The 26,786-nt window shown below is 37.1% G+C and overlaps 1 protein-coding gene across 6 annotated transcripts; it reads right to left on the bottom strand.

The window, feature by feature from the left end:
• Positions 1–1,677: 1,677 nt before the first annotated feature.
• On the bottom strand, positions 1,678–26,770 carry NEIL3 (nei like DNA glycosylase 3). 6 transcript variants are annotated; one of them, XM_052779480.1, is made up of 10 exons: positions 26,675–26,770; positions 23,268–23,383; positions 17,612–17,746; positions 16,361–16,574; positions 15,062–15,136; positions 11,963–12,129; positions 8,751–8,920; positions 5,208–5,610; positions 3,137–3,311; positions 1,678–2,306 (listed from the first exon to the last, which is right to left on the bottom strand). In XM_052779480.1, exons 1-10 carry the CDS (start codon positions 26,765–26,767, stop codon positions 2,130–2,132), a joined length of 1,725 nt encoding a protein of 574 aa, XP_052635440.1. In that variant the 5' UTR covers positions 26,768–26,770; the 3' UTR covers positions 1,678–2,129. The 6 variants fall into 6 exon arrangements, with proteins under 6 accessions (XP_052635440.1, XP_052635461.1, XP_052635445.1 ...); XM_052779501.1 differs by lacking the exon at positions 26,675–26,770 and adding an exon at positions 26,122–26,143; XM_052779485.1 differs by lacking the exon at positions 15,062–15,136.
• Positions 26,771–26,786: the final 16 nt, after the last annotated feature.

The following is a 26,786-nucleotide window of genomic DNA, read 5'->3' as shown; positions in this document are numbered from 1 at the left end:
TGCAAGAAATTACTTGTTAAATAGAGGAACCAATGATCAGGACAAAATACTTTATGTTAAACACTTTTCCTTAGTTTAGTCTTTAAGTAGGACATACTACTCATTTCAATAAAGAATTCAGATTGTGCATTGTCAGAGGGTAAATGCACTTTATACATCACTGTTCCAGTATCCAGGTTAACTCTGCATATTGCTTATGCACTTTTTTTACAACATGTTCTAGAAATATAAGAACAGAAAAAGGAAACTGAGTGCCATAGCTAATAAAACCAGTTAATCCTTTAAAAACTTGTATGTGTTACATGTAAACAGATACTTCTTGTCTGGCTGTTAAGATAAAAAAAGACGTAACAGCCCAACTGTTATCTTTGAAGTGTCAAAGTTTGAAAAAGTCACTTAACTTTCAGCTTCAGTGATACCTTAACATTTGTTGAAGGCAAGTGATCAAAACCAGTTGTATTTCTTTTTGATTTTTCATGTTTAGCTGAACTGCTACAGAGTTATCCCTGTGCAGAACATCCAAACACATGTACGATTTAAAAATAAGCAGGTACTTTATCACAGGAATCAATTGTACAAATATAAGACATGAAGAACTGGTTAGATAGCAAATTTAAAGATTTAGATGCATAAGCACAAGCTAGCAGTGACATATTGTAACAAGCATCATATAAAAAGATGGCAATGGAAAGTCAGTCTTCACCATGTGAAATAGCTTGGTTTTTTCTCAGCTGGAGTTCTGTACCTCACTTTAAATAACAGGCTTCAAAAAAGATATGTGTTATTTGGAAAGTGTCCATTGAGCAACAGAAGGATTATAGTTTCTACAATCTGATTAGAAAAGATTTCCTTCATATAAGGTAAGTTTTAAAAGATTTGAAAGGTGTCAAAGGCTACTGAAAGGAGGAAGTAAAAAAGCCTCTGAATGTGTGTTGGTTCAGACAAGAATTAATCAGTTTGACTTGCACTGTGGCATGGAAGATTTAAATTGGACTGAAGTTCCACAACTTTCTCAGGAAAATAAAGTAGTTCTTCCCCCTCAACAACAACAAAAAGGCAAAAAAGCAGTTAGCTCTCAGAAATGACACAATTAATTCTGAAGTATTTACATAGACTGAAGGACCATTTACAAGAAGCTTTTAAACCTGTTTCATCTCTCACATTTTTGGTGGGAAGCAACGCTACTTCCCATTACTTTCCTTTAAAAACTGGTTGTGATGCAATAATTTATGAAGCTATGGCCATATCTTCATTAGTTTCACTTTCCTTGTTATCTATAGTACATGCTCCAAAGATTTGAAGAATTCTGTTTCTGCTTTACTTCACATTTGATAATTTACCATATTCTATTTACTTTTCCCCTTGCTTCATCAAATAGCAGTAAGTCTAAGAAGTGTAAACTGAGTTTTAACCACCTAAGAAGTATGGGTTTATTATACATCTCACATTAATTGGGGAAAAAAGGTTCAGTAGCAACTAGAGTAAAATGTTAAGATCTGGATTTAAAATATATAATTAAGAAAACTGCAGACTCATGTTATTAGTTTTAGGGCAGTTTTTGTCTTTGTTTTCCAAAACTAGCAAGGTCACACATTCAACTACGGTAACATTCAAAGTGTACAGTTCGTTGCTGTTTCATTTTAAACTCTGAGGAAATAAAGCATGAAGTGGTATTAAAAAAAAGTATATTCAGTTTTTATTAACTTTTATCAAGTACAGGTTTACATTTATGAAAAAGTCTATCAATTTAAAATACTAATTTAGATTAAGTTATCCATTCTACAAATCACATATGCTTGAAAGTAGGCAGTGCTGTCAAAATTCAGTGGTATTTACATAAAAAAAGAAAACAGTTCAATTTTTTTATTAGAAATATAATAGTATGTTACAATATATTGCAAGCTAGATGTTTATTTCAAAATACTATGCAGCATGAAAGCAGTGTTTTAATTTTTATAGGACTATGTAAAATTACTCTTTCCAAATCTGCAGTTGTTTACGTTGTTGGAGCTATTTTACTAATTAACCAGTGAACAGGGAAAAAGACAAAACAAAAGCAAACCAGAAATGACTAGCAAAGTTGTATGCCCTGAAGACATCCTGAGGAGCAGATAACTAGAACATTCACCTCAAGGAATAACCTGCATACCTGGCCCATTTTCTGCCCATTGGAAAAAGCCACACTGTTTTTCTTTTCCAAGAGGGCACACAAAAAAGTTCTTCCCATTATTGAGACCAATCTTCAACACAGTCTTCATAACACATCGCTTGCTGTGATTACAAAATGGAAAATCCAAGTCAGCCCACTGCAAAAAGAAACAGGTTTTAGGTACAGTTTTAGCATATGCAATGGCTATGAATTCCTTATTTTAAAATTAGCAATGGAAACAGATCTACAGGGAAGACCCTAGAAGAAACTCTTCCTAGTAGTTAAGATAGTTTTTTTTTCTTTTGTGGTCACTGATTTTAGATTTTTCTTTAACATTAATTGCAACCGTATGCACTTTAACTGATGTAACTTTAATTTATGTTAACACAGTTTTCTTCAAATTAAGGCATTATAGTCATTACTGTCTTGAGTTCATCTGTTAACTACCTAGTGGTAGGTGACTGAGTCAAACCCTTCTCAGTCATATACATTCATAGCAAGGAGCAATGGCTCCCAGTTGCAGCTAGGAAGGTCAGGTTAGAGGTATTAGTGCAGCAGTGGGAGCAGTTGCCGAGGCAGATGACAGAATCTTCACCCTTGGAGGTTTTCAAGATTTTGGCTAGACAGAAATGCATCTGATGTCTAGATCTAGAGTTTGCCATAGTTCTTCTTCAAGCAAGAGGCTGAACTAAACTTGTACAAGGGCCTTCAAACCAACATTTCTGCTATGCATCTGTTTTACATCACACAGAAGCAGATTAAGAGCATTTGGCCAAGCAGGTGCCTTCTCAGGAGCAAGAGAAGTAACTAAAACTGTAAGCTTATAACTACTGTTATGCTCTTAGTTTCAATTTAGTGTGCAAAAATATTTAAAATTACCCCAAACTTTAAATGGATTTTATTTGTCCACAATTACAGATTACTGGGGCAAGGAGGCTGCAGGAACAAGTGCTTATTAGAAAACAGGCCCTGAAGTCATATACATACTTGAAAGTAGTCACATCGAGTTTCTCTGGGTAGAGGGCAGGTATAAAACTGCCTGCCCTTGTTTTCTCCATCCTTTCTCACAACTCTGAGGCTGCAGAGACGGCTGTGTTTACTGCAGCGAGGATGGCCCATGCTTGACATACAAGTATCATCTGTCATATTAGGTTGAGATGTGCTGTAATGACAGGTTACAAAATGACTGCTGTGTAACGTTAAAGGGATTACCAGCCAAAGAACTCTTTCCTACCATTACAATAGCTCACTCAGTGTACTTTTACACACAATGACAGCTAGAGAACTTACTTTTCTAATGCACCCTATTGCGCCTTTAAAGCTGACTGATAGCTAGTAGTGAATAGACAAGCCTGTGTGCTTTTCTTGCAGATATACCAGTTTCCACAGCATTAGCCCATGTTTTAAATTATTTCAAAGTACTCAAATGAATCTGCAAAACAAAATAAGTATTACCACCACTATTACACTGCCTGCCCCAAATTCCAATATATTCTAAAAGAATATTCTGCTCTCAGTGGGAAAAAGACCAATACCAAATAATTACTCCAGGTTAAAGGTATTTGTATGCTTCACAGAAAAGACTCCCACCCTCTTTACTAAAAAGTTACAGTAATGCTCCAAATCATATTCAGACAAGAAGTAATCCATCTGAGGGCGTGGAAAAGTGTTCTCTGAATGGGATAAAGTTTCTTTTTTCCTTCCTCATGATTGAGATGGTCAGAGATTATCTGAATGCAATACACAAGGCTTTATTTAAAAATGGTAACATGAAAAAGATTAGTTCTCTGAAATGTATCTTTCCAATATATTTACAGAGCAGAAAAGCAGTGATGAAGCCTCAGTAAAAAAAGAAAAGATTAATTAATTCATTCTTGCTAAGTTATCAGCTTAGGAATTTTATGTTCTCTTTTATGTCTGGAAGATTGCAGTTCTGCAGACATCAGCAGTTTTCTTCCAACACCTCATTAAAACAAAAGAAAAAAAAAAAACCCACCCAAGTTTTTGTTGGTTTTTGTTACAAAGTGATTGGGTTTTGTTGGTTTGTGGGTTTCTTTTTTTTAAACATTGAAGCTGATGACTTGCTATAACTACCTGTTATTGTGATTGATACCATCTTATTTCTTCTTTGCACTCGTCTATTCTGTTATCCTGCCTACATCCTCAGTTCTCTGTAGTCCTCTACTGAGACAGCAAGGAGAAAGGATATTCATACAGCCTAACTTAGCGAGCCAATGAGATCCCATTTCAAAACCAGTGCTTCAACAATGCAAGAAATAATTTCTGTATTTCAGAACAGACACATGACCAAGAATTTTGTAGCATATCATTAATATTTCACATTCACCCTGCATAATTTACCACTGTGACATCTCCCTTGCATCCCATTACTGTTGTGTACTCCTGCCCAACTTTTCCTTGACAACCCTAATAGTTTCTCACATTTCTCTTAACTAGGCAACACATGTGTCTGAATAGGGCTGTGTAAATAAAAATTCAGGATGGTTAGACCATTTAAGTATTTACATATAGGATCAGGAGGAAAGTTAAGAGAAAATAGTGATGGGAGGTTCATCAAGGTACCTATACAGAGCTTTGTATCATGGAAGAATGTTGAAAACTGTTAGTTGACATTTAACTTCAATTAGAATATATTCATTCAGCTACCTTCCTTTTGTCATCTTTCACAATGACTTCAAGATTTCTTTAAGCAGATAGCAACTACAGTGCTAAGATCAGACAACTCCTTATGTAGAACTGTGCTTGTTGACTTATTAGAGCTATATTGTCCTATTCCATGGGAACAGCTGAACTATAAACAGCTGTTAACAGCAGTAGTGGCCAGATGCCAAAATCAGGACTTTTCCAGTGACAGCCTAAGTCATTCAGTGCTTTTGAAATCTGAGTGTAATCTTAGTTACCCAAGAATAAGTTACCTCTGGCAGAAATCCAGAGACAACAGTGTCTGAACCCAACAGCACAGTATTCCATTAATCTTCAGGGATAAAGTTGGTTTATGGGATTATAAAGAGACTTGTTTACATTTTAGAATACATACCTGATTGCTATATTATATTGGTGAACCAAGGGTATATGATCAGTTTTCTGTTTCTTCTGTACGTGTTTGAAAGAGAGAGGTTGCTGACAGGAGGACAAAGCCATAGCAGTTACATGTGTTGAGCAATCCTCATCTGTGCTTCCACCTGACTGGTAGACATTGTTTTGTATTTGTTTACAATTGCTTTTTGGAGCAACACACTGAGAATGTCCATCAGATATTTTGGTATTATTTCTCAAAACAGCTTTGTTACCAAGATCTGTTAAGACAAGAGTTGTAGTTCCAAATGCAGCTTTCCTGTTGATCTTTATTTCTGTGCTTGGTTTTCTGAAATCATTACAGGGGTACTTCATTAAGTTTGTGTTAAAGCCTGCAGAATCTTCAACATTCTCTGTCTTTGGAACTAAGGAAAAATAAATTATTGGTTATAATCCATCTGTGTAGAGTGATACATCATATTTCTGATCTGTATTCATAAGTCATCATAGAGGGAGTGAAAGAGTAAATTTACCATACCATCTTGAAAGATCTCAAAACTTGTCACAGATTAGATATAGTACCAAATTTCTTACAATAAAAAAAGCTTATGCACTTTTGGAGTCACATACAACACGTGCTTCAAGATAATATTACTATTGCTTGAATAGGACCAGATGTGAATCGTACTCTGTAAATGAAAGCTATTTGAGAATTAACCATACAAAATTGAATTTGGCCCAAATACAGGGATTAAAATATTTAATTTTTTTCAAAATAACCTTTTATAACCCCAGCACTGGGAGATCGCAGGGTATGGTACCTCCAGCAGCAATACATTATCTATTTTGAAAGTATTGTTTTACTATTGACACAAAAAGGAATATCCATTTGTTGGGTTTTCTAGTGCTTTCAGGGTTCTATCCTTTCCAAACATTGTGCATATCCAAACTTATTGATCCCTTACTGTAAGAGGCTTCAGAAGCAAGCAGTTCAGACATTTACTTTGCATTTATTTCCTAACATGAACAACAGTATGTTTCTTCACAGAATCAAAGGCCTGCCTAGTGGCCACTAATCATTCCAAAAGAGTGGGCATAATTTCTTAATGCCAGTTTAATAAATAAGGAGTCTGTAGGTAATATTTCCTGAGAAAAGGGTGAAAAGAAAAACTTTATGGAGTGCCTATGTGCAATCTTTGTTAAGCAGCTGTGAAGCCATGGTGTTCAAGAACAGAGTCCTTTTCTACCACCTCCAGCTAGTGTCTCCCTCTTACATCTTCCCTCTGTAGAAGGAAGAAGGAATCAAGCAGAAGAAAAATGGGTAGATAAGGCATACACAACAGCACACTCTCTCCAAAGGCATTCTCGCTCAGAAACAAAGTAAGAATTCCTATGGTTTACTCTAAACAATACTTGGTTCCAGGCTCCTTCCATTTTGCCACTGCTGCAGTGAAATATACTGGTTCCAGTGCATTCCAATTTGTTTAAGAAAGAATAGAAGCTTGGCCTTGTCCTTAGCAAAGGAGTAAGGAAATTAAGATGTAATGGTAAATAGTTATCTCTGTCTACAGACTGAATTATTTCGGCTGTATGGCCAGCAGCTAACTTTACGTACCAAGTATTCCATCCTCAAAAATTCAAATGTTTCTGCTGACAGTAGTTAATTTTAGAAACAACATAAAAGACAAAAAAAAAAAAACAAACCCAAAGTGAGAAGGCAAGGAATCTTAAAGTTTGAAAAAAGTGATGTAAGCAAAACCATGTTTAAAAAAAAAATCTCAAATACCACTCCTATGATGCAAAAATAAGACTTATTTTTTAAAAAAAGAATTTTTGTAACAGTATTCCACCAAGCCTAACACATCTTCAAATTCCAGGCCTGTTTTCAGTAATGGCATACAGCTAAACAAGTGAAACTTACAATTACAGGAAAAGGAACAGTATTTTGTTACAAAGTAAAACATTTGTGCACATGCTGTTACATATTTTAAGGTCCAGCTGACAGTATTAATTTCATGATAAATGTTAGTTGGTAAATCTGAGTCTGTGGACAGATTAAAACTTCCAGGTTTCTGGTGCTGATTTTGCAGGAGAATCATGCAAGATTAGCCTCTGCTGGCAACAAGTGTCATGTAAGGCACGAAGTCATACTTTTATTGATTCCTGGCCTGAAGAAATGGACTTTAGCTAGTGTAAAGTAACAGTTTCACACACATCACTCCATTCATAAAAGGAAAAACTAGAATGAAGAAATACTTTTAAAAAGCATTGGAACTTATTTTATAAGAACCAAGATCAGTACCACAAAGTCACTACTTCACTGGCTGGGAATTTGGAGGCACTTTGGAAAACATGGCTCAAAGTACCATTAAAAGCTATGGGAATGTGATCTTTGATTCTGATTTCAGCATATATACTTTGAGTCATATAGTTAAATTCAGTAAACTTTTAACAATAGGTCCTGGAACCCACCTAAAAACATTAATTCTTCTCAGATACAAAAAGCCTGTATATTGTTTACAAATATTTTTTCTTTCAGTTTTGCAGCACTGGAACTAGTAAAATAAAGAAATAAGTTGTAGTATGCAGATTTCAGTCACTTCATTGAATAATTCACTACATAATGTGAAATGGGTATTAGTTTTTGAGGTAGCAAAGTTTCAATATGGAATTCTTATAGAATTCACTTTCTCCCTAAAAAGCCACACAAATGCAAACCTCTAGACTTTGTTTCTTGGAATATATGTAGCAATTCAAAATGTTTCAGCGCAACAGTCTTGATCACAATAACTTCCTGTAAATCCCTCCAGAGTAATTTACTCACTTTTTCTCCAGAAAGTGAAAAAGAATACAAAGGTCCTCTTCACAAAGAAAACAGGTCTCGGTGGAAAGTCTGTCCATTACCTCACTCATCCCTTCTTAACATCTAAATTTCCATACAGAAATCTGGAGAGAAGCTAGCACGTTACTCATTCTATCTTCCTGTCCCTTTCTAGGTCTCATTCACAGCTGCTTCTGCCCACCAGATCTAGATAGCAGCATTAAAAGCTCCAGCAAGAAACAAACAATAAATTTAGGTGAGAAGTCCAGAATCATCCTTACTCTGAACTCAGAGGAAAAAAACCCCTGAGAAACCCGACATCCTTTTGGAAAGGGTAACAAAATATACTGCTTTTGTGTTCACATGAAAGAATGATAATTACTTTTCTGCCCTCTGGAGATTTCTCCATCAGGCATATGCTGCAAGCTTCTAGTGATTTTAAGGAGAGTGGAAAGAATGGCGTTTTGTCTCACTCCTTGCCCCAATAAAAACAAAGGGTTACTGCAGAGGCTTGTCTATAGAATCCCACCTGCCCAGAAAGCTGGAATACAAGAGACTTTTGGGGTTTAAGACAAGACAGTTTCCATGATTGTCTGTGTAAGATTACCCCAAAATCTGACTTTAAGTTAGCTAAAGTTATATAAATACAATTCACAGTGAGAAACTTCTACAGTTCTAAAAACTGCATCAAAACCACAGTCCTCCTCCCTTTCCCAGTATAGGTTCCAGACAACCTTTCAATACCTTCAGGCCTTGAAGTCAAACAGGCATCACAAATTTCAGCAGAAGGCTTGTTTATTAGGGTACAGCACATACACGTCCACTCCTCTTCAGATTTCTGAGCTACATGTTCATTAGAACATGACCCCCTGCCACATGCCCAGCCAATTAGGCTATTTCTAGTTGGCAGTTTGCTGTGAAACAAAAGAATGATGTTAGTCTTTTGTGACGTTTCTTCTACAAATTGCCTTACACCACTATGTGCAGGGAGGCACAGGGCTACAGAACAAGTAGTACACAGTGTTATGCCTGCCTATCATAGCTTGGACAGCATGTCATGGTTGAGTTTGATTTTTTTTTGTTGTTTACCTCAAGGGCAAATCTTTCCCAATGCTGCAGAAGTAATACAAATAAAAACATTTAAACAAAATGGACAGAAAGTTAGTAATTATCTGATATACTCTCCAGCACAATGCCCTGGCCTCTCTCAAATTCCCTACCATTTTTGAGTACTGCAGCAAGAAACTTGGTGACAAAGGGAGACTGTTTCAGCGCTCTTCTCCCATCCCTTGTACTGAACGCTTACTGATGCATTACTGGATGAAGAACTGTTCAGAAGCCAAACTACAGAAAGTCACACAATCTAGCAAACAAATTTTTTTGCTCTCATTTGAATGGTACACATTAGACCACTTTGTTATCATAGCAGCCAACAGAACTGAAAACCTTAAAAGTTAGAAAGTCTTTCTTGTGTGTCACCATTTGCTGGAAAGCCTTTTAACATTTAGAAGCCTGTTCAGAATTAAGGATTTTCTTTTCATTTTTTTTTGGTGCTTTTTTTTTTTTTTTCCTTCACCAGAGGAGTTCAGGAATGTCCTAGCTGTGACTGGTGAGCCAAAGCTGTACTCCAGATACCTCTATAGATTTAATTATATTTATTTTTCTGTAAATTATAACACCTCCTACGTTGATACACTGATTTAGAATCATAGTTACTATTTTACAGTCACTACATGTTACCAAGGACTAATTTTGTCATAGTATCCAAACATTGTTAGCATGTTAAATGTAACTTGAACTTACCTGTTCAGTAAGATATGCATGTCAATTTTTAAGTACTATGGTTGATAAGTCATCAAGTGTTTTTCTCCATAGTTTTTGTGAATGCACTTTTTGGAGACTTTTTTTTAATACTAAGAATTTAAACACTTCAATTAATAATGCAAATGCTGTACTTGGGAACTGTTGTGATACTCCTTACACCTATCATTTATTCCATAATTATCACTCTCCTTAACAGGCTAGATTTCTAAGATAATGGTAGGGATATCCACTACCTACCACATGTTTTACACAACAGGAAAACTAAGGAGGATAATGAGAACTGTTGACATACAAGAGATCCTGTGCTGTCAAGAGGTAGAACAGACATTACAGTAGCATTCACCAAAATACTGTAGCTAGAAAACAAAGCAGACGAACTGGAAATGTTAAAAATGGGTATTTTGACATTATTAGATGAGTTTTTCTACTCAGCTATTAAAAATACATTACTAAACTGAATATATTCAGCATGTCATGTTTTGGAGTGTAATTCCATGTCATTCCCCCAGTCCATCTATCTTGTCATTCCCCCCACCTCCCCATTTTGGAGCATGAAATATGGGGCGGAAGTATATTTTTAAGATTTAAGGTACATTTGAATTTGATGAGGTAAACTTATAATGGATATTTTCTTAATTTTTTCAGCTGAGCAAAATCATAAGCTACTTGACTTGACCCAAGAACCACTGGGTTAAATTCTACAGTTTATGATCTGTAGCATGTCAATCTGATCACATGGCTTCTTTCAGTCTTCAAATGTGAAAAGCTTGGAATGGCAGATAAACTACTTGAGCTACACATACTTCCATTTGGTAACAGTTACTGCATAATAGAAAATAGAGCAGTAGAACACATTAGGATGAGAACAGCACAAAAAAGGACCTTTTTATTTTATAGCTATCATTACCATGTTTTTCACTGAAATATACCACTGTTTAATTATTTGTTTAAAAACAACAACAAAACCAAACCACTACTTGTTCTAGAACAGGGAGAGAAAGAGTTTTTTGGGTTTTTTTCCTTGCATCATTTGCTAGTTATCTGACTCAACAGAACACTGCTGTCTTCCTACCCTTCTGCAAAACATTTGTCATTATTACTTTCTGAAAATACAGCAGATTGGGATTATCAGCATGTGAAATATTTATCTTCGATGCTGGAATTTTCTATATTTCATCTGTACTCAAAGGCAATTTTTAAGCTTTAACCAAAATCCCTTTGGCCATCTGAATCTTGAAAGAAGGTTGGAAGTGGGAGAGGGACTTGCTTGTTCTGTAAATCTTCTCTAAAATATATATATATATATATACACACACACACACACTAATGAAGGCAAAGTTTGCAAAGCAAAGCAGTATCTTTTATTAGATTGACAGAGCTTAGTATAAAAAGGCAAGATTCTGAAACCTCAGATGAAAATTTTCAAGAAAAACTTAGGTATGTAAGAGTCTGAATAAGATGCTTTTGGAACTTTTACCTTTTGACCCTGTGTGATATCAAACACATTTTGTGCTTTTCTAAAATAAAAGGAGGAAAGCTGCTGCTAGCACAATTTATGTGGAGCTGAAAGTGTCTCTGTGGCACACCTGTAGTAAAAGCTTTCCAAATCCATTAAGGAGGAAAAGTCCTAAGCCCTACAATATTTGCTGCACTCTGAATTTACTGAAGTTTTAGTTATCCTCAGTGTAACTCTACAGCCAGAAAAAAATTGCATAGATGCATAGCTATTTAGATATTCCAGGACCGAAGGGGCTATCCTATGAAAACAGACAGACACATATTCCTACCTTCCATATGCCATTCAACTCAGTCGTGTGTAAACATCCAAGCCTATTATATTTGTAACAGCAAGAACAAGGGGCAATTTTTCCAGAAGCAGTGAATAATTCTGAGTACTCCGAATTGTTTTATAATTCCTACATTTGATTAGAGTAATAGCTATTTCGTAATAGACAGGGCCTTTGAAGGAAATAGTATCAATGAATCAAAGCTTGTGCAAATTCAAGTGAATTTATATATAAAATGCACAAGGATCCATTCTACTTGAGAAGTGATGTCCTCTTACTGTAACAGCTCATTGAGGTGCTTAAGCACTTTGATGCTTAAAAGTGTTACAAAAGTTACCATCATACCTAACATTGACAAGCTGGAGATCCGCCTTTTGACATTGAGAGCAGAAGTAAGTCATTCTGTTACTTTCTCCTAAACGACACACAGTGATCTTCCCATTGCACTGACCACAGGCTGGGCGCTTGTATACTTTGTAGTGTTTGTAGAGCGTAGACCCGGTTTTGCGGCACTAAAACAGAACATGTTTAAAAACCAAGTTAGAGACCCAGTATAAATTTTATGTCAGTCCTTCTACAGTTCAGCTGAAGCAAAAATAAAAAACCCTACTTAAACTGATGGCTCAATGACTACATAAAGATATTTAAGGCACACTCATAAAGGCTATCATCTGTATTTCATATTCTTTTATGAAAAGAATTGATTTTAAATCAGGTATAACAGTGTCTGGAATTCTCCTCATAATGAAATAAAAGACGACAAAAAAACCATACTAGCATAAAGCAAGCAAATACATGCTAGGGACTCCCTGAGTTCAGCTGGACCAGCTAGCTCCAATTCGGCACCAGTCATCTTTGACCTCGCACCTGCAGGAGTGTTCTTAAAGAGCTGATGACCTCCAATCAATGCAGCACAGAAAACAAAAATAAAACAAACATAAAACACAAACCCAACACCACCTTCCCTCACCCCAAAAAGAACCAAAAAACACACTGCAGAGCCAGCTCAGACCTGATGCTACAATCTGGGTGTCGTGATTTAACCCCAGCCAGCAACTAAGCCCCACACAGCCACTTACTCACTCCTCCCCCTGCGTCGGGATGGGGGAGAGAATCAGAAGAGTAAAAGTGAGAACTTCTGAGTTCAGATAAAGGCAGTTTAATAGGAAAAGCAAAAGCCATGCACACAAGCAAAGCAAAACAAGGAATTCATTCACCACTTCCCATTGGCAGGCAGGTGTTCAGCCATCCCCAGAAAAGCAGGGCTCCATCACGTATAATGGTTACTTGGGAAGACAAACACCATCACTCCAAACATCCCCCCCTTCCTTCTTCTTGCCCCAGCTTTATATGCTGAACATGACATCATACAGTATGGAATATCCCTTTGGTCAGTTTGGTTCAGCTGTCCCAGCTGTGTCCCCTCCCAAATTCTTGTGCACCCCCAGCCTACTCACTGGTGGGGTGGAGTGAGAAGCAGAAGAGGCCTCGGCTCTGTGTAAGCACTGCTCAGCAGTAACGAAAACATCCCTGTGTTATCAACATTGTTTTCAGCACAAATCCAAAACATAGCCCCATACCAGCTACCATGAAGAAAAGTAACTGACAAGCGGGCACATTTCATGAGACAATTCACATGGAATCATCATAGACATACCCCAGCTAAAACCAGCAGAAAAACAAGAAAAAAAAACAAAAAACAAGAAAAGCACAGTAGAGATGCAGCCAACTCTGCAGAGCCACATGAGTTTCTGCACTACAATCACAGTTCCTTGGGCACAGTTCAAACGATACCACAGCTGGCCCAGCAACACTAGCCCAGCTCTGGCAGGGTTCAATAGCTCTAGCTCCATAATGCATGAAGACCCTTGGAGTTCTCCCAGAACACAGGTGTCTTTAAGCACAGTATATTTGCTTCTGCTGTGCTCTTATTCATCAGCCTTGCTGAATGAGAAAGCTTTTGCTGGTACAATCTAGTAATTCAATCAGAAGGAATTACTAATATATATTTGCATGAATATTCACAAGGAGCTTGCTTTCTCCTCAAGATTCCTCCTCAAGGTTTACAGTTACTTTCTTAGTAACATAACATTTCTTAGTTTATTAGTAGTTTCCTCCTATCCAGTTACTTAAAAACCAAACAAAAGCAACAGCTTTTTACGCAGACAAGATTCCTCATCTTTGCCTCTGTAAGGTGTTACTACAAATGATACAGTATGATTACTACAAACTATTCTATAAGTCTATAAAAAATGATCAAGCACTACCCCTCTTATTAACCTATTTTTGTTTTATGTTAGAGACTTGGGGCAGGGGGCTAGCTCTCCTTTAAAAGCACTTGACTGTGAATACTTGCTAAGCATATAGAAGTTTTGAAAATGGCTAAACTGAGCTACAGAAAGTTTAAGTTGTTTGTTTATTGTCAGTCTAAAAGCCTGTGACACATTTAAATTTCCTAGCATTATAGTTGTTGCAGAACTGGATGCTATCTCTTTATTGGTAGTCTTCACTATGAAGTTTGGAGAATGAAAAGATTTCCCTAGCCAACAGACTAAACTACACTTCAGTGGGTTGGGGGAAAGCAGACATTTAAGCAGACTATTAAACAAAAGACATTTTTAGCCTTTATGATTGAAAGACTGTATTAGGAAGGTTAGGTGCCCTCCTCCTAGCCTACCAAAAAAAGAATTTTTAGCAGCACTAGCTCCTTGACTTTCATGAATACCAAGAGAAACAGACAAGAATTTCACTGCTGCTGTTCATTGCTCTGCATGTAGCTTAAAGAAGAAAACCATACAAGAATTAGGTCAAATTCTCTTTTTTTCTATTTTGGAAAATTAAAGAGCAACTAGGAATTACAGAGTTTACAGGGGAAGAAATGAAATTCTACTGAAGTTGTGGCAGTAGGGAAAAGCTGGAACTTATTTCACTTTAGCAACCAAACAGGTTGTTTCAGTTAGGAAAAAAAAAAGTTGTTAGAAGTTAGATTCTATTTAGTCAAATAAATATACTTGCTATTTCAAGTTTCATAAAGGAAGCCACATGAATTACCTTCATACTTCCCTGGGGCAATCTCTAGTTCCCAGTTTGAAGAGTGACCTTTACATTACCTTACATATAAGTGTGTGCTTAACCTACATCAATTCTGACATGTTCAGAGTGACATTACAGTGTGTGCCCAGCAAAACTGTACTGGCCCTCAGGCAGCATCTGTCAAACCGTTCTGCTGCAACTGGGCCAAGATGTGCACATTCTTACAGTCTAGACTCCCTCACCTTTCCATCACTCGACAATTCACAATTAATAAAGAGCACACAAACCAACATCCCTATTCATGGAAACACTTGTCCTGTTGCCTCTTTTTACTGTTTTCACTGGATGATCACATACATCTAACATGCCGGAGTCAAGTTTTGGATATTTCTCAGAAACATGTGCCAATACCTTATAAAAAAGCAGGGTAAAATCACGTGTCATTTTCACCAAGTGACGTATGTGCTCATCTGTCAGTTCGCAAACCTGTAAGTAAGACAAGAATGTTTTTTTTTTTTTTTTTTTTTAGAATATTGTGATGCTAAGGGACAAGAGTATAAAGACCTGTAATGCAAGGGCACTTTGAACACCTTCAGCTGAAGTGGAATTGCATTGCTTTGTGTTATGATAATTCTCTAACTTCACATTATATATATCATCTCAGCAAAACAGTACATTTTCACATTCTATACTACACAAACTCACTGTGTGAATACCAAACAATATACTTTACCTCATCTGTGCAAAACATGATGTAAAAATTTCAGTTATCTTCTTCTATATTGACCTAAGAGTTCCTGATCACAGGAATCACGTGGCGTTAACAACTCTTAATTCCCTCTTAATTTCCTCATGGATTATGATATGACCTATCCATCATCAGAGGCTCTTTGCTGTGAGACATCTTCAGGAAGAATACTTGAGCCAAAGGCATCACAATTAGAGAGACATACCAACCAAATACATTTTTGTTAAGAACTCAAAATTTTAAGCCACATTTTTCTTTCCTCTGTCAGCTCACATTGCAGATACAATTAAAATCCAGACTGATCCTATGAAGAACTTTCAGAAATACTATGTTTAAAAAAACCTTTCAGTTACTATCTTCACCAGTTTTCCTTTACTTTCTACGTAATCTCAATCTGTTTTGCAAACATCAGACTTTTCAACCAAAGTTTGGAGATCTATGCTTGAGGTTCTTAACCAAAAAAGTATGGTAAACAATGGTGGAAAAGCAAATGATGCCAGCTACCAGAACAGGAAGTGGAAGAAGCAGCTGCAGAAATAATCAGCTCTACCGCATAAACTATTTTGGGTAGTAACTGAACAAAGAAAACCTGAGCACTCTTCACATTCATTTATTTATAGGCTGACAACTTAATGGTAGCACAATAGGATACCAGACAAAGTCAGGATTTGAAAGTTAAATGAATTCCCTAATAAGGAGGTTTCAAGTTGTAAGACAAAAGGCTTAGCCCCACAAAACATGTCCACTCTGTGAGGCAGGAGTAGCAGCAACAGGTTCCAAGGAATGTCATGACAAATATTTCCAGTTATAATGATAAAACATTAATTTAATGTCTTAGAATAATTTAAGAAATGACAGATGATAAAACAAAGGTAAGAAGATCACAAAATGTTATATAAATATGTATTTACATTCTTAATACTTTGGTGTCATTAAAAACAATCTTGAGACATTTCACCCACCTTAACAGCTGGATGAAGACCACTGTCAAACAGTGCTTCATTTTTTATGATATTTCCCACTCCAGGTAATACTGCTTGATCCAGTAACACATCACACAACATGCGGGTTTTCTGCTGCTTAATCTCACTTTCTGCTCTTAAGAAGCTAAACTTTGGAGAACAGACATCCAAGCTTTCCATCATTCTCACTTTCCGCTCACTCTCAGCTGCATTTCTGGAAGAGAAAAATACATTAAGATTTATTTTTATTTTAATTATATGCTAATATAGCAGTATGGTTTTAAAAACAACACATGAAAGTATAATAGAACATTGTATGCAGATAACAAAAACCATGAAAATACCAGTGACAGGAAGAGGCACAGAAATTACATTAGCAACCCCTCCCAAAAACAGGTCAGTGATACATGCATGGAACATGCATCTGGTCCAACATACAAGAAATCATCCTTCTTTTGTTCATATTAGTCTGAAAAATAATTGCCAGGTCCTTGCTTTAAAACTACTTCCAACATGGAAAGACCATGTGTTTAGACCATCAAACATAACTAACTGTATGGTTGCATGGTCAAGTAGTTACAACATGACAATAAAAAAAAAAAAAATCAAGGTTTAAGAAAATCTATTAGGTTAAGCATAATTGTTTGAAAATAATACAGTATGAGAAGTCTCAAGCTTACATAAGCTTTTATATTTTATATTAAATATGCCTATATACATTATTTGATTTTACACACTGCTTTTCAGCCAAGAGCCTCAAATGCTTTAAAAATCAAGCTTGCTATGTTCTTTTTATTAGCAGTGAGAAATAAATTAGAACAATTACACCAATTTGCTTCCAAAAAAGAAAACAAAAACACAACCTTGGGAACATAAAAATTTGAAACCAGTAATCCTTGCAGGTCCTTAGTCTTGTTAAAGAAGTGAGACTTGCATGGAAATTAAAGGAGTGATGGGATTCAGCATTCAGGTCTAAGGACGGAATTAAATCCAACTTTCATTCCCAGTCTTGACACTATCTAATGAGACTATGGCATAGAACTAATTTAACTGTATGTAAACTCTGATAAAAAAGTGACAAAATAAATTACCATACCAATAAATAAGATGTGTTTAGAAAGTTTGGTTTCTTTGTGTCTATGATGGCATCCAAGCACTTAATTTGTGTGTGATTTTTCACTATGTTCTTAAAAGAATGTTATAAAAAGAAATAAACGAAACTGTGTTTAATTTGTTTAGTTTTTGCTTTACCTATATTCTAGTGTCACCTCAAAAAACCATACAGTATCCTCTGTAAGCTGTATCTCCAAAACTGGTAATGCTCCATTTCTGTCTTTGCTTCCATTAGGATTAATGCGCATGGAACCATTCATACCAAAGTGAATCCTCGGAGAGAAAGAGAGTTCTTATGGGTATTTTAGCTTAACAATGTTTCCAAGCATTACACGAGTCTATTTTTTGAAGTTATGAACTATTCTTACCTAACCAAGTACATTAATTCTAATCATTAAGAGTAACACAGCAACAAGCTACTTGCTTATGTACTGCTCAATTCCCAGAGAAGAACCCTCCCCAAGCCAAAGCCACTCCAAAGCATAGGCAGTTTTTCCAGTGGTCTTCATAATCCATAACGATCAGGTTTGACTTCTGTATAAAGTAACGCACTTTTCTGGTGTATCACACTTAGAATTTTTTCACTTGACACGCGGGTCTTCTAATATAGGTTCTCAAGTCCTCCAGAAGACAAAAAGAAATGAGGCTACTATACCAGACAATTTTCTGTTAGAACAGACAGAAGTCACCTGGTATGAAAGGAAAGATTCAGTCCTCATATTGCCAACACTGTTATCATATCAAAGCTACTTCCAATAACACCATAAACAAAGTAATTAACATCTGCCATATGTTGTTTTCTGCTTTTCTTTACCTACAACCAAGGCCAAACCTGCAGGTCACTTAAAAATTAATAAAAGAAATAAACTGAAAAATGCACAGATGGCAAAGGAGTGGAATAGACTCTTTCAAACATTCCTTTTACAGATCACTAATGCTTTAAGAGGTCTTACATTTTATAATATATTCTCCTGGGAGCTAGTATACTTAAGCAAAGGACAAGTTTGACTATAGTCTCATACATTTTATTTATTACAAATTCACCTGGTACATTCAAGTCGTAAAAAAAGCCCATAAGATAGAGGGAGTGTCCTACTTCTATACATTGTATATCAGAAAAAGTGGATTATTTTGTAGCTACAAAAAGATTTAACAGATTAAACTACACAAATGACCAAAGAAACACAACATCAGGTGTATATTTCCCTTTAACCCCTCTTTGTTACATTTCAGGAAGCATAGGCATTTTAAATATTTACAGATAAATTAAGACAACATTTCATTAAGCATAGTCTTAAAGTCAACTCTTTATGTAACTTCCTTGTAGCATTTATTCATTAATTTTTTTTCAATTTTAAAAAACCTGTGTCTTTCCAAAACTGTCTTCTTACAGATCAGTTCAGGTGATACAGTTATTTCAGCCACTTTTATTTTCAATAGCCATTTCTAATTCTCAAGTGCCATGAATAGTACTGCACAGGCTTAACTAGTCAAATTTCTTTTTAAACCTAGTCAAATTTCTTTTTAAACCAAACTCTTGCATCTTGCTACCAAATGGTAATGCACTAAATGCTTCCAGAAAGTTCTTTTTAAACAAAAAGCATTCACATTAATAGCTGATGGTTTCATCTACCAAGCTCCAGTATACTGTTTAAAAGGAGCATTAAGAATCACAACTATTAGCTACCTTAGTGACTTGTCAGTTCATGACTAGAAAAAAAAAATAGTCATCACTACACAGTTACATTCAAAAGCCTTAAGAAATTTACAAAATTTCACTCCAATGTGTTTCATTGCCTTTGACGTCCTGAAATAGGGCAAAACAGAAATCTTCTCATTTTAATTACAAATAAAAAAGCCATGCGAATTAAATCTAGGCTCTGCTATTCAATGACAGCTAGTAATAAGGAGTTGACAATTTTTTGTTTTAAAGTAAAATGGTGAGGTTTTAGAATTATTTAGTGCTATACAATATTGTAAGGATCTGCTTTTATTTAAAACATTTTACCCCATAAAAATAAAAGATTAGTAGCAGCACAGTCAAACTATTATATGGAGATGTAAAAAACAGTGACAATTCACATTATCAAGTTCTAAGGACCAACATGTAACTTCCAGTCAAGACAGTTGTCCTGGTTTCAGCTGGGACAGAGTTAAATGTCTTCCTAGTAGCTGGTACAGTGCTGTGTTTTTGAGTTAGGTATGAGAAGAATGTTGATAACACTGATGTTTTCAGTTGTTGGTCAGGAGTGTTTAGACTAATGTCAAGGATTTTTCAGCTTCTCATGCCCAGCCAGCGAGAAAGCTGGAGGGGCACAAGAAGTTGGGAGGGAACACAGCCAGGGCAGCTGACCCAAACTGGCCAACAGGGTGTTCCATACCATATGACGTCACATCTAGTATATAAACTGGGGGGAGTGGGGGCAGGGGGATCGCCGCTTGGGGACTAACTGGGCTTCGGTCAGCAGGTGGTGAGCAATTGCACTGTGCATCACTTATATATTCCAATCCTTTTATTATTACTATTGTCATTTTATTAGTGTTATCATTACCATTGTTAGTTTCTTCTTTTCTGTTCTATTAAACCATTCTTATCTCAACCCACAAGTTTTACTTTTTTTTTTTCTCCGATTCTGTCCCCCATCCCGCTCATTTCCCAGGGGAAATGAGTGAGCAGCTGCATGGTGCTTAGTTGCTGGCTGGGGTTAAACCATGACAACAGTGGATGTCTTTCCTTTAAGTGATTTGGAGTCAACAATTATCTCTTTCCTAAGAGTATTTTTGTCCATTTTCAGTTATGCCAAAACATATGTGCATCATCAATTTTCAGAAACTTTTCTAAACTATTTATCATTCCAAATTTACATTAATAGCACACTACAGAAACTAAACCCAGGACAACCTCTCTCACATAACCATATCATTTCCATGGCAAAACATGCAGTCCATGCAAGTCTCTCCTGCACAACTCACAAGTATCATAGAATTTTTTTTTCAACTTTCATTGATTATTTAAGTGACTTTCAAGGCAAAATTGAAAAAAAAAAAATCCTCAGATTTCCAAAAAACCCCTTGACTTTCTTCAGTGACTTTATTATCCTTGTTTAAATGGACATCAAAAAGTAGAAGTACTAATTTCTTCAGAAGGTGTCATTGCTCATTTGTACTCCTAGGAAAAAGCTTCTACTGCCCACCATGGGTTGTAAATATACTGAACTGAACTTCATTTGCTAATTGCTATCCACAACATGGGAACAGTTCAGAAGCATCCTCCTCATTTGCAAGTCAGGCAAGCAGTAGCCAAACTGTATAAAACAATTTCATGGCCAGGTTATCTTCTCCCACCAGGCAGTCATTCCCCACTTGAGAAAATCCAGGAGCATAAAATGAGTTAATTACCCTTCATGGCCTAGTCTTTCACAAGACGTGTCTGATTAACATTATTCCAGCATGACTACCAGCCTTTTACAGGTAATCTTAGCAGACGAGAAAAGCTGGTTTTGTTGAGAAACTATGTACAGATACAGAATCTGTACATCATTAACCCTCCACATGACAAGAAAGTCCTATATTTGAGAGTTAACTTTAATAAAGAAGTAATACATCCTCTGAAGGTATATTCCTTATTTCCTTTCCCAATAACAATCCTGGCAGCCAATCTTAGACTGCTGTGAGATGCATTTTCTGAAGCCTTCCTCTATCTCCCCTCAACATCTTTAAGATGCACAACATACATTTTTTAAAACAAGAGAATGAAGATCTTCATTATCAGATAAGTAACTTCTGCCTCCTGTGCCTTTCCTGTACGTAACTTCTACAACATTTCCAATCAAATAAGTGACATGACTAAAGGGACTTAAATACAGTTTCTAGATGCATATATAACCATAACTGATGAATTGATGAAACGTTTAAGTTCATTATCAAATGATAACTGAAGGTCATTTTCATTAAGTACAATAAGTTATTGCATTGGCTAGAAAGCTTAAGAATTGTTTAAGATCTTTCAGGGTCAAAGGATTATATTTTCCATGCTAGAATTTAGCCACATATTCTATCTCCTTGAAGAGAACTTTTGCAAAATGCTTACTTACATTCCTTAGTAATAGCTTTTTTGTTCTGATAACGTAATTCAACCTGTTGAAATGACGTTTTCTTACTGTATAATTTACTCCTTTGCTTATCCAATCAATTTGTAATACATGCAGTAGTCATTTAAAAAAGGCTAACACCTGTATCAGTTACCTCCCCTGCCTTTTTTAATCTTCCTTTATAACTGACTTTTTTTCTTTTTAAAAACTGCTTTTTCTTCTCCATTTCTATTTAATAAAGCACAGTACAAAGCAAGAGGAACCGATTAGAACAATAATCCCATCCTTCACAAATATGAGTAGTTTTAAACACATATGCAGTCCTGTCCTACCAGTTACTTGTACGATTGTCATGTAAAGACTGGTACGTGCTTGTAAAACTAGTCGCATTTCTCTAACACTAGAAGAAATAAATATATAGCACTATATCTGATAACCAGCAGGCCCCTGCTACCAAAGATCAGTCTGCATATCATCCCAGGTAATTACTAATATATCACTGCCTTTATTTATCCAGAATGCAGCCACTGTAAACTGTTGTACTCGCAGCCAAGCATTTTCAGTTCCATCTCCCTCCTATAACAACAGTGCCACTGGCAAAATATGTCAACGAATTGTAAGGTATTTGTTGATACTATCAGTTCTAAATTAACAAAAATCATGACCTGATACCTTTGTTCAAGATCAGTCACTAGGTGTCAAAGACTACACTGCATGTAGAACTGATGTTTTCCCTTTTAAAGATTTAGAAAGATTAGAATTATGTTGCAAGTAGAAGGGCAAGAGAAAAGCATTAAATGCAAGCCTTACCTATTAAATATAAGGGGCTTACTTATGTATTCTATGCTAATTACCATAAAGAATGAGGGGAGATTTTTTAATAATCCATTAGACTGTGCATTTGGTTAGATTTATTTTTAGTTGACTTCAGTACAGAAGCACATCAAACTAGAAAAAACAAACTTGATTCCAAATACAACCTTGGTGGCTAGTACAAGATGTCCAAGGGGTTAAAGCATATGACAAAATCCTAAACATGCCAACAAACCCCTAATGAGCTCTGTAAAGCATGAACAAACAATGATTTTGCAGTTTTACCATTTGTCTAGGAGACATGGTTTCACTAGAAAGTTAAAGTTATTTATGATAACTAAACCATTCACCTGCCAAATTTCAAACTATAGTTCCAAACCAAGGAGGAGTTAATGTTGTTTAAAGAAAGAAAGAAAGGCAGCATAAATGTATACACACTGAATATTTTAAGTTTGGCAATGTTTTTTACACGAGTTTATTATCAGAGCAATTGAATCTTAAAAAATTAAGTACAGAATTTCAGTCTAAATTTCTTAAGGAAAACTAAAAGAAATTGCAAGCACAGTTTGTAATGGAAGACACTAACTGTAACTGCATGCACTTCTGAGTTTTGTCCCTAGAAAATGCAATGTCCCGCTTGAAACAAAGCATTTCAAGGAATAACTGTCCTTTTCAGATGCCTTTGCATGAAATCTTAGACTAAGAATAAAGCAATAAATTAGCTGAAAATATGACTATATCCAGTATTTCCAGCACTGCAGAGAGGCTGCTGAGAGGTTTCTCTGCAACACTAGATTTCAAATCTCTGAAACTGACATTAGCAAGAACAAGACAACCCCCTCCAATACATACAGTCTGAATGCATAGGAAGCCTTTTTCTCGCCTCTTACCTCAAAGCTTTCTGATCAAAATACATAAAAAGTTCCTTTCCCAATGTCTCCACACCCCTGTAAACATGTCCTATAAGGAAATCGTGACCAGAGGTTCTCTTCTCACTTGTAGCAGTCTGAAAATGAGTACAGACACACAAAGATTAAAAGACAATTGCTACTACTTTGGTTCTAGCATCACTACACATTCAGCAAGTAGCTGTGTGAAGTACTTTTCCAACTTGGACAATATTAAACCTTTTCTCCTTAAGCAGCTCTATCAAAACCAATGAGACTATTAACCCAGGAAGCAGACAGTCACTATCGCTAATGCTATTATAACTTAGCTCATTCTTTTCCTAATTGAAACAGTACATCTTTTTTATCGGGGTATTTTATGCCTTTTCCTTCAAGTCATGAATTCACAAATAGAGTTTCATGCTGATGCAAACTAACAGGTATAGAGTTTGGATGCTAAATACTTGTCAGAGTGTCAATTCTGCCATTTGCAGACCTCCATCCTTCTCCAAATGCCTCCTGCTGGAGTTTCTACCCATGCCAATAATATGCTTTCAGTGTTTCACATGGGGCATCGTATATTACAGAAAAGCCTCCACTGAGTCCACAGAGATATTTCGCTCTTCCTACTAGTTGAAGGTCTAATCTCAGAAGATGTTGAGCAGCAGGTGGGACACTACTAGAGGACAAGAAAAAGATAATTGTGAGACTGAAGCAATAATCTTTTCTTGCTTAGCACATGAAACTCCACTGAAATTTTAAGGGACCTCTACAGGTTATCTGGTCCAAACACCTGCTCAAAGCAGGACTGACTCGGGTCGGGCAGCCCAGGGCCTTGTCCAGTCAACTTCAGAGTAGCTCCAGGGATGGAGACTCCCATCTCTCTGGCCTTTGTTCCAGGCCTTGACTATTCTTTTGGTGGAAAAATTTTCCTAATACCCAACCAAAATTTCTCCTATTGTCACTTGCATCTGCTGCCTCTCATCCTATCGTGCACCTCTGACAAAAGTCTAGCTGTTTCCTCCATACCTTCCTTTTAGGTAGCTGAAGAGAGCAATAAAACCCCAGTTCTATCAGCTTCTCCTTCTGCATCATGTGCTTTAGCCTGTTAATCATACCAGGGGACTCACTCTAGTATGTTATTATCATTTTCCTACTGGGGAGTCAAAAAATGAGACACAATAATCCTGATGCAGCCTTCCAAGTGCTGAACAGAGGTAAGAATCACTCTCCTCAGCCTGCTGGCCACACTGTCGTTAGCATCGCCCAGTATGGGGCTGGTCCTCTTCCTTGGAAGGGCACGCTAGGGACTTGGACTCAGCTGGTATAGGACCCTAGCTCCTTTTTTTCTGTGGAGCTATCTTCCATCTGACCAGCAGCCAGGCCTGTGCCATTGCATGACATTATTCTGTTCCAAGTGCAGGACTCTGCAAGTCCTGCAAATGCTGAACTTGATTTTCTGTCAGCCCATTTTTCTCAGCCTGTCAAGTCCCCCTGACTAGCACCTCAAGGTCCCCAGAACCTGATGAAACCTGCAAACAGTATATTCACTGTCATCAGAGCCCTAGCTGCAAGGCACAGATATGCGTACCAGTGCTTCAATCACAACACTCAATTGCAATGCAAATACATACGAAAGCAACTCTGGCAAATGAGCAAGGCTTCAGCCAGTTAGCAAAATTTCAGAGCTACACTCTAGACAATCTCCCACTGTATTATTACCTTGAAATTATATACATTTAGAGGGTTTTATGGTTATTATTCTGTCAAGTAGAAAAATAAAATATTTTTTGCATAACATCAACATCATTTACTTTGCCTATTACCAAAATATGAAGAAAGCAAAATTTTGCTCTCACATAAACAGCACATTCCTTCCAATAAAAGTGTTAGAGTAAGTTGGTGTGCAACAAGGTTTATTTTAGTGTTAAGCCACTCAGGTTTGTTTAAACCAAACCAGAGTAAGAAGTGACTGAGATGGAAAACTAACTTGTTTTTTCAAAATATTTTAAGTTCAATTCATACCACTTTGGTATCAGGCGAGCCCTTACAGTAATCATAGTACAAACTCTCTTAAACAGCATAGTCTTCAGCAGCGGCCAAGGCTTTGGCCATGGTTAGCAGCCACTGTGAGATCTAAAAAGCCCAAGACCCTTATGATAGTCATTTGCCAATGAATAGAGTCTACCCTGAGGTGACTTTTACTGTACAAAGTTATGAACATCAATCTATTTGAGGGAATTAAATTTTTTTTTGAAACCATAGGAGCATAACTCCTTATTTCAGAAAGCTTATTCCTGAAAGATACAAACCAATAAAGACTGATCTGTTGACTGTACATCTTAGACATCTTGAACCACATTCTTCTTTAAATTGTTCTGTCATTGAAGTACTATCTTACTGAGTCTTAATCACAAACTCTCCTACACTGCCTTATATACACTGAAGGTGGGGAAAAATTCCCCAACTTTCTGTCTAGAGGCATCCAATATACTTAATTGGGACACAAGCAACACACGATTTCTCACAGCTGAGCAAAACCAGGCATGAAAAAAATACCCCAGCTGCCTCTCTAATCAAAACCAGAGGACCATATCTTCACAGCTCATCGGCTAGGCCTGCTTACTGACATCCTAACTTCCCCTTCTACCAGGTCTCACGAACCCCAGCAGAGTTTTACACTGGTGAATTATTTTATGCTGCCAACAGACAGGATAAAAACTGGTAGAAAAATGACATACTGTGTACGCTGAGAGCAGACGCCATACTATTTATTTAAATAGTTGGTCTAATTAAAATTATTTTTTAAAAAATAGTTATAGAAGTAAAGGCTCCCTTTCTGCAGGCCAACACATACCTTTCTCCATCATGTTTCATTCAGACTTGTGAAGACTTGCAAGGTTACAAAATATTTAAATTAGTAACTGCTACTATCACGTTCCTTGTATTGTAGGTTTCCTGAAGCCAAGTGATATTTTAAAAATTATCTTAAGTGAACAAGGGCGATTCGAAAAGCTTTCCCTCGTTATTCTCTACGTTTCTACAGCTTCAGCACCCCTTTACACGCCCGACCTGCTAAGGCTTATTTATTACGCCGATGACAAGAATATTTTATAATTTAAAGGAAGAATAAAGACAATCTCCGCGGACGACCCCACCACCACCCCGGACGACGACGGCGGCGGCGGCGCAGGCCCGCCAGCCCCGCGCCCTCGCACCCCAGCCCCTCCTGACGGCTCCGACACTCACGTCCTCCCCCCCCAACCTGGCGGCGCGTACCGCCGCCCACACCCAGGGGCTCAGGCTCTGCGCACCTCGGCCGCACCCGGCGCAACCCCCGAGGAGAGGAGGAGGCGGCGGGGGCGGCTGCCCCTCCCTCCCTCCCCCTCCCCCTCTCCCCGGCTCCTCACCGCGCCGCCCCGCGCGCTCCGCACCGCCTGGCCCGGCCGCACCCGCGCCCGCAGCCTCTCGCCGTAGAGCGCGCAGCCCGGGCCCTCCACCATGGCCGCCGAGCCCGCCCGC

The sequence above is a fragment of the Harpia harpyja genome, chromosome 2 (genome assembly GCF_026419915.1).
Source record: "Harpia harpyja isolate bHarHar1 chromosome 2, bHarHar1 primary haplotype, whole genome shotgun sequence".
Taxonomy (NCBI): domain Eukaryota; kingdom Metazoa; phylum Chordata; class Aves; order Accipitriformes; family Accipitridae; genus Harpia; species Harpia harpyja.
This window is presented reverse-complemented; position numbering and strand designations above follow the sequence as displayed.

Coding starts and splice junctions, on each gene's coding strand:
- NEIL3 (XM_052779480.1), bottom strand. CDS start 26,767: ATGGTGGAGGGCCCGGGCTGCGCGCTCTACGGCGAGAGGCTGCGGGCG. Junction 17,747..23,267: donor TTTGATCAGAAAGCTTTGAG/GTAAGAGGCGAG, acceptor TTTCTCTCCGAG/GATTCACTTTGGTATGAATG. Junction 3,312..5,207: donor CAATATAATATAGCAATCAG/GTATGTATTCTA, acceptor CTGTCATTACAG/CACATCTCAACCTAATATGA.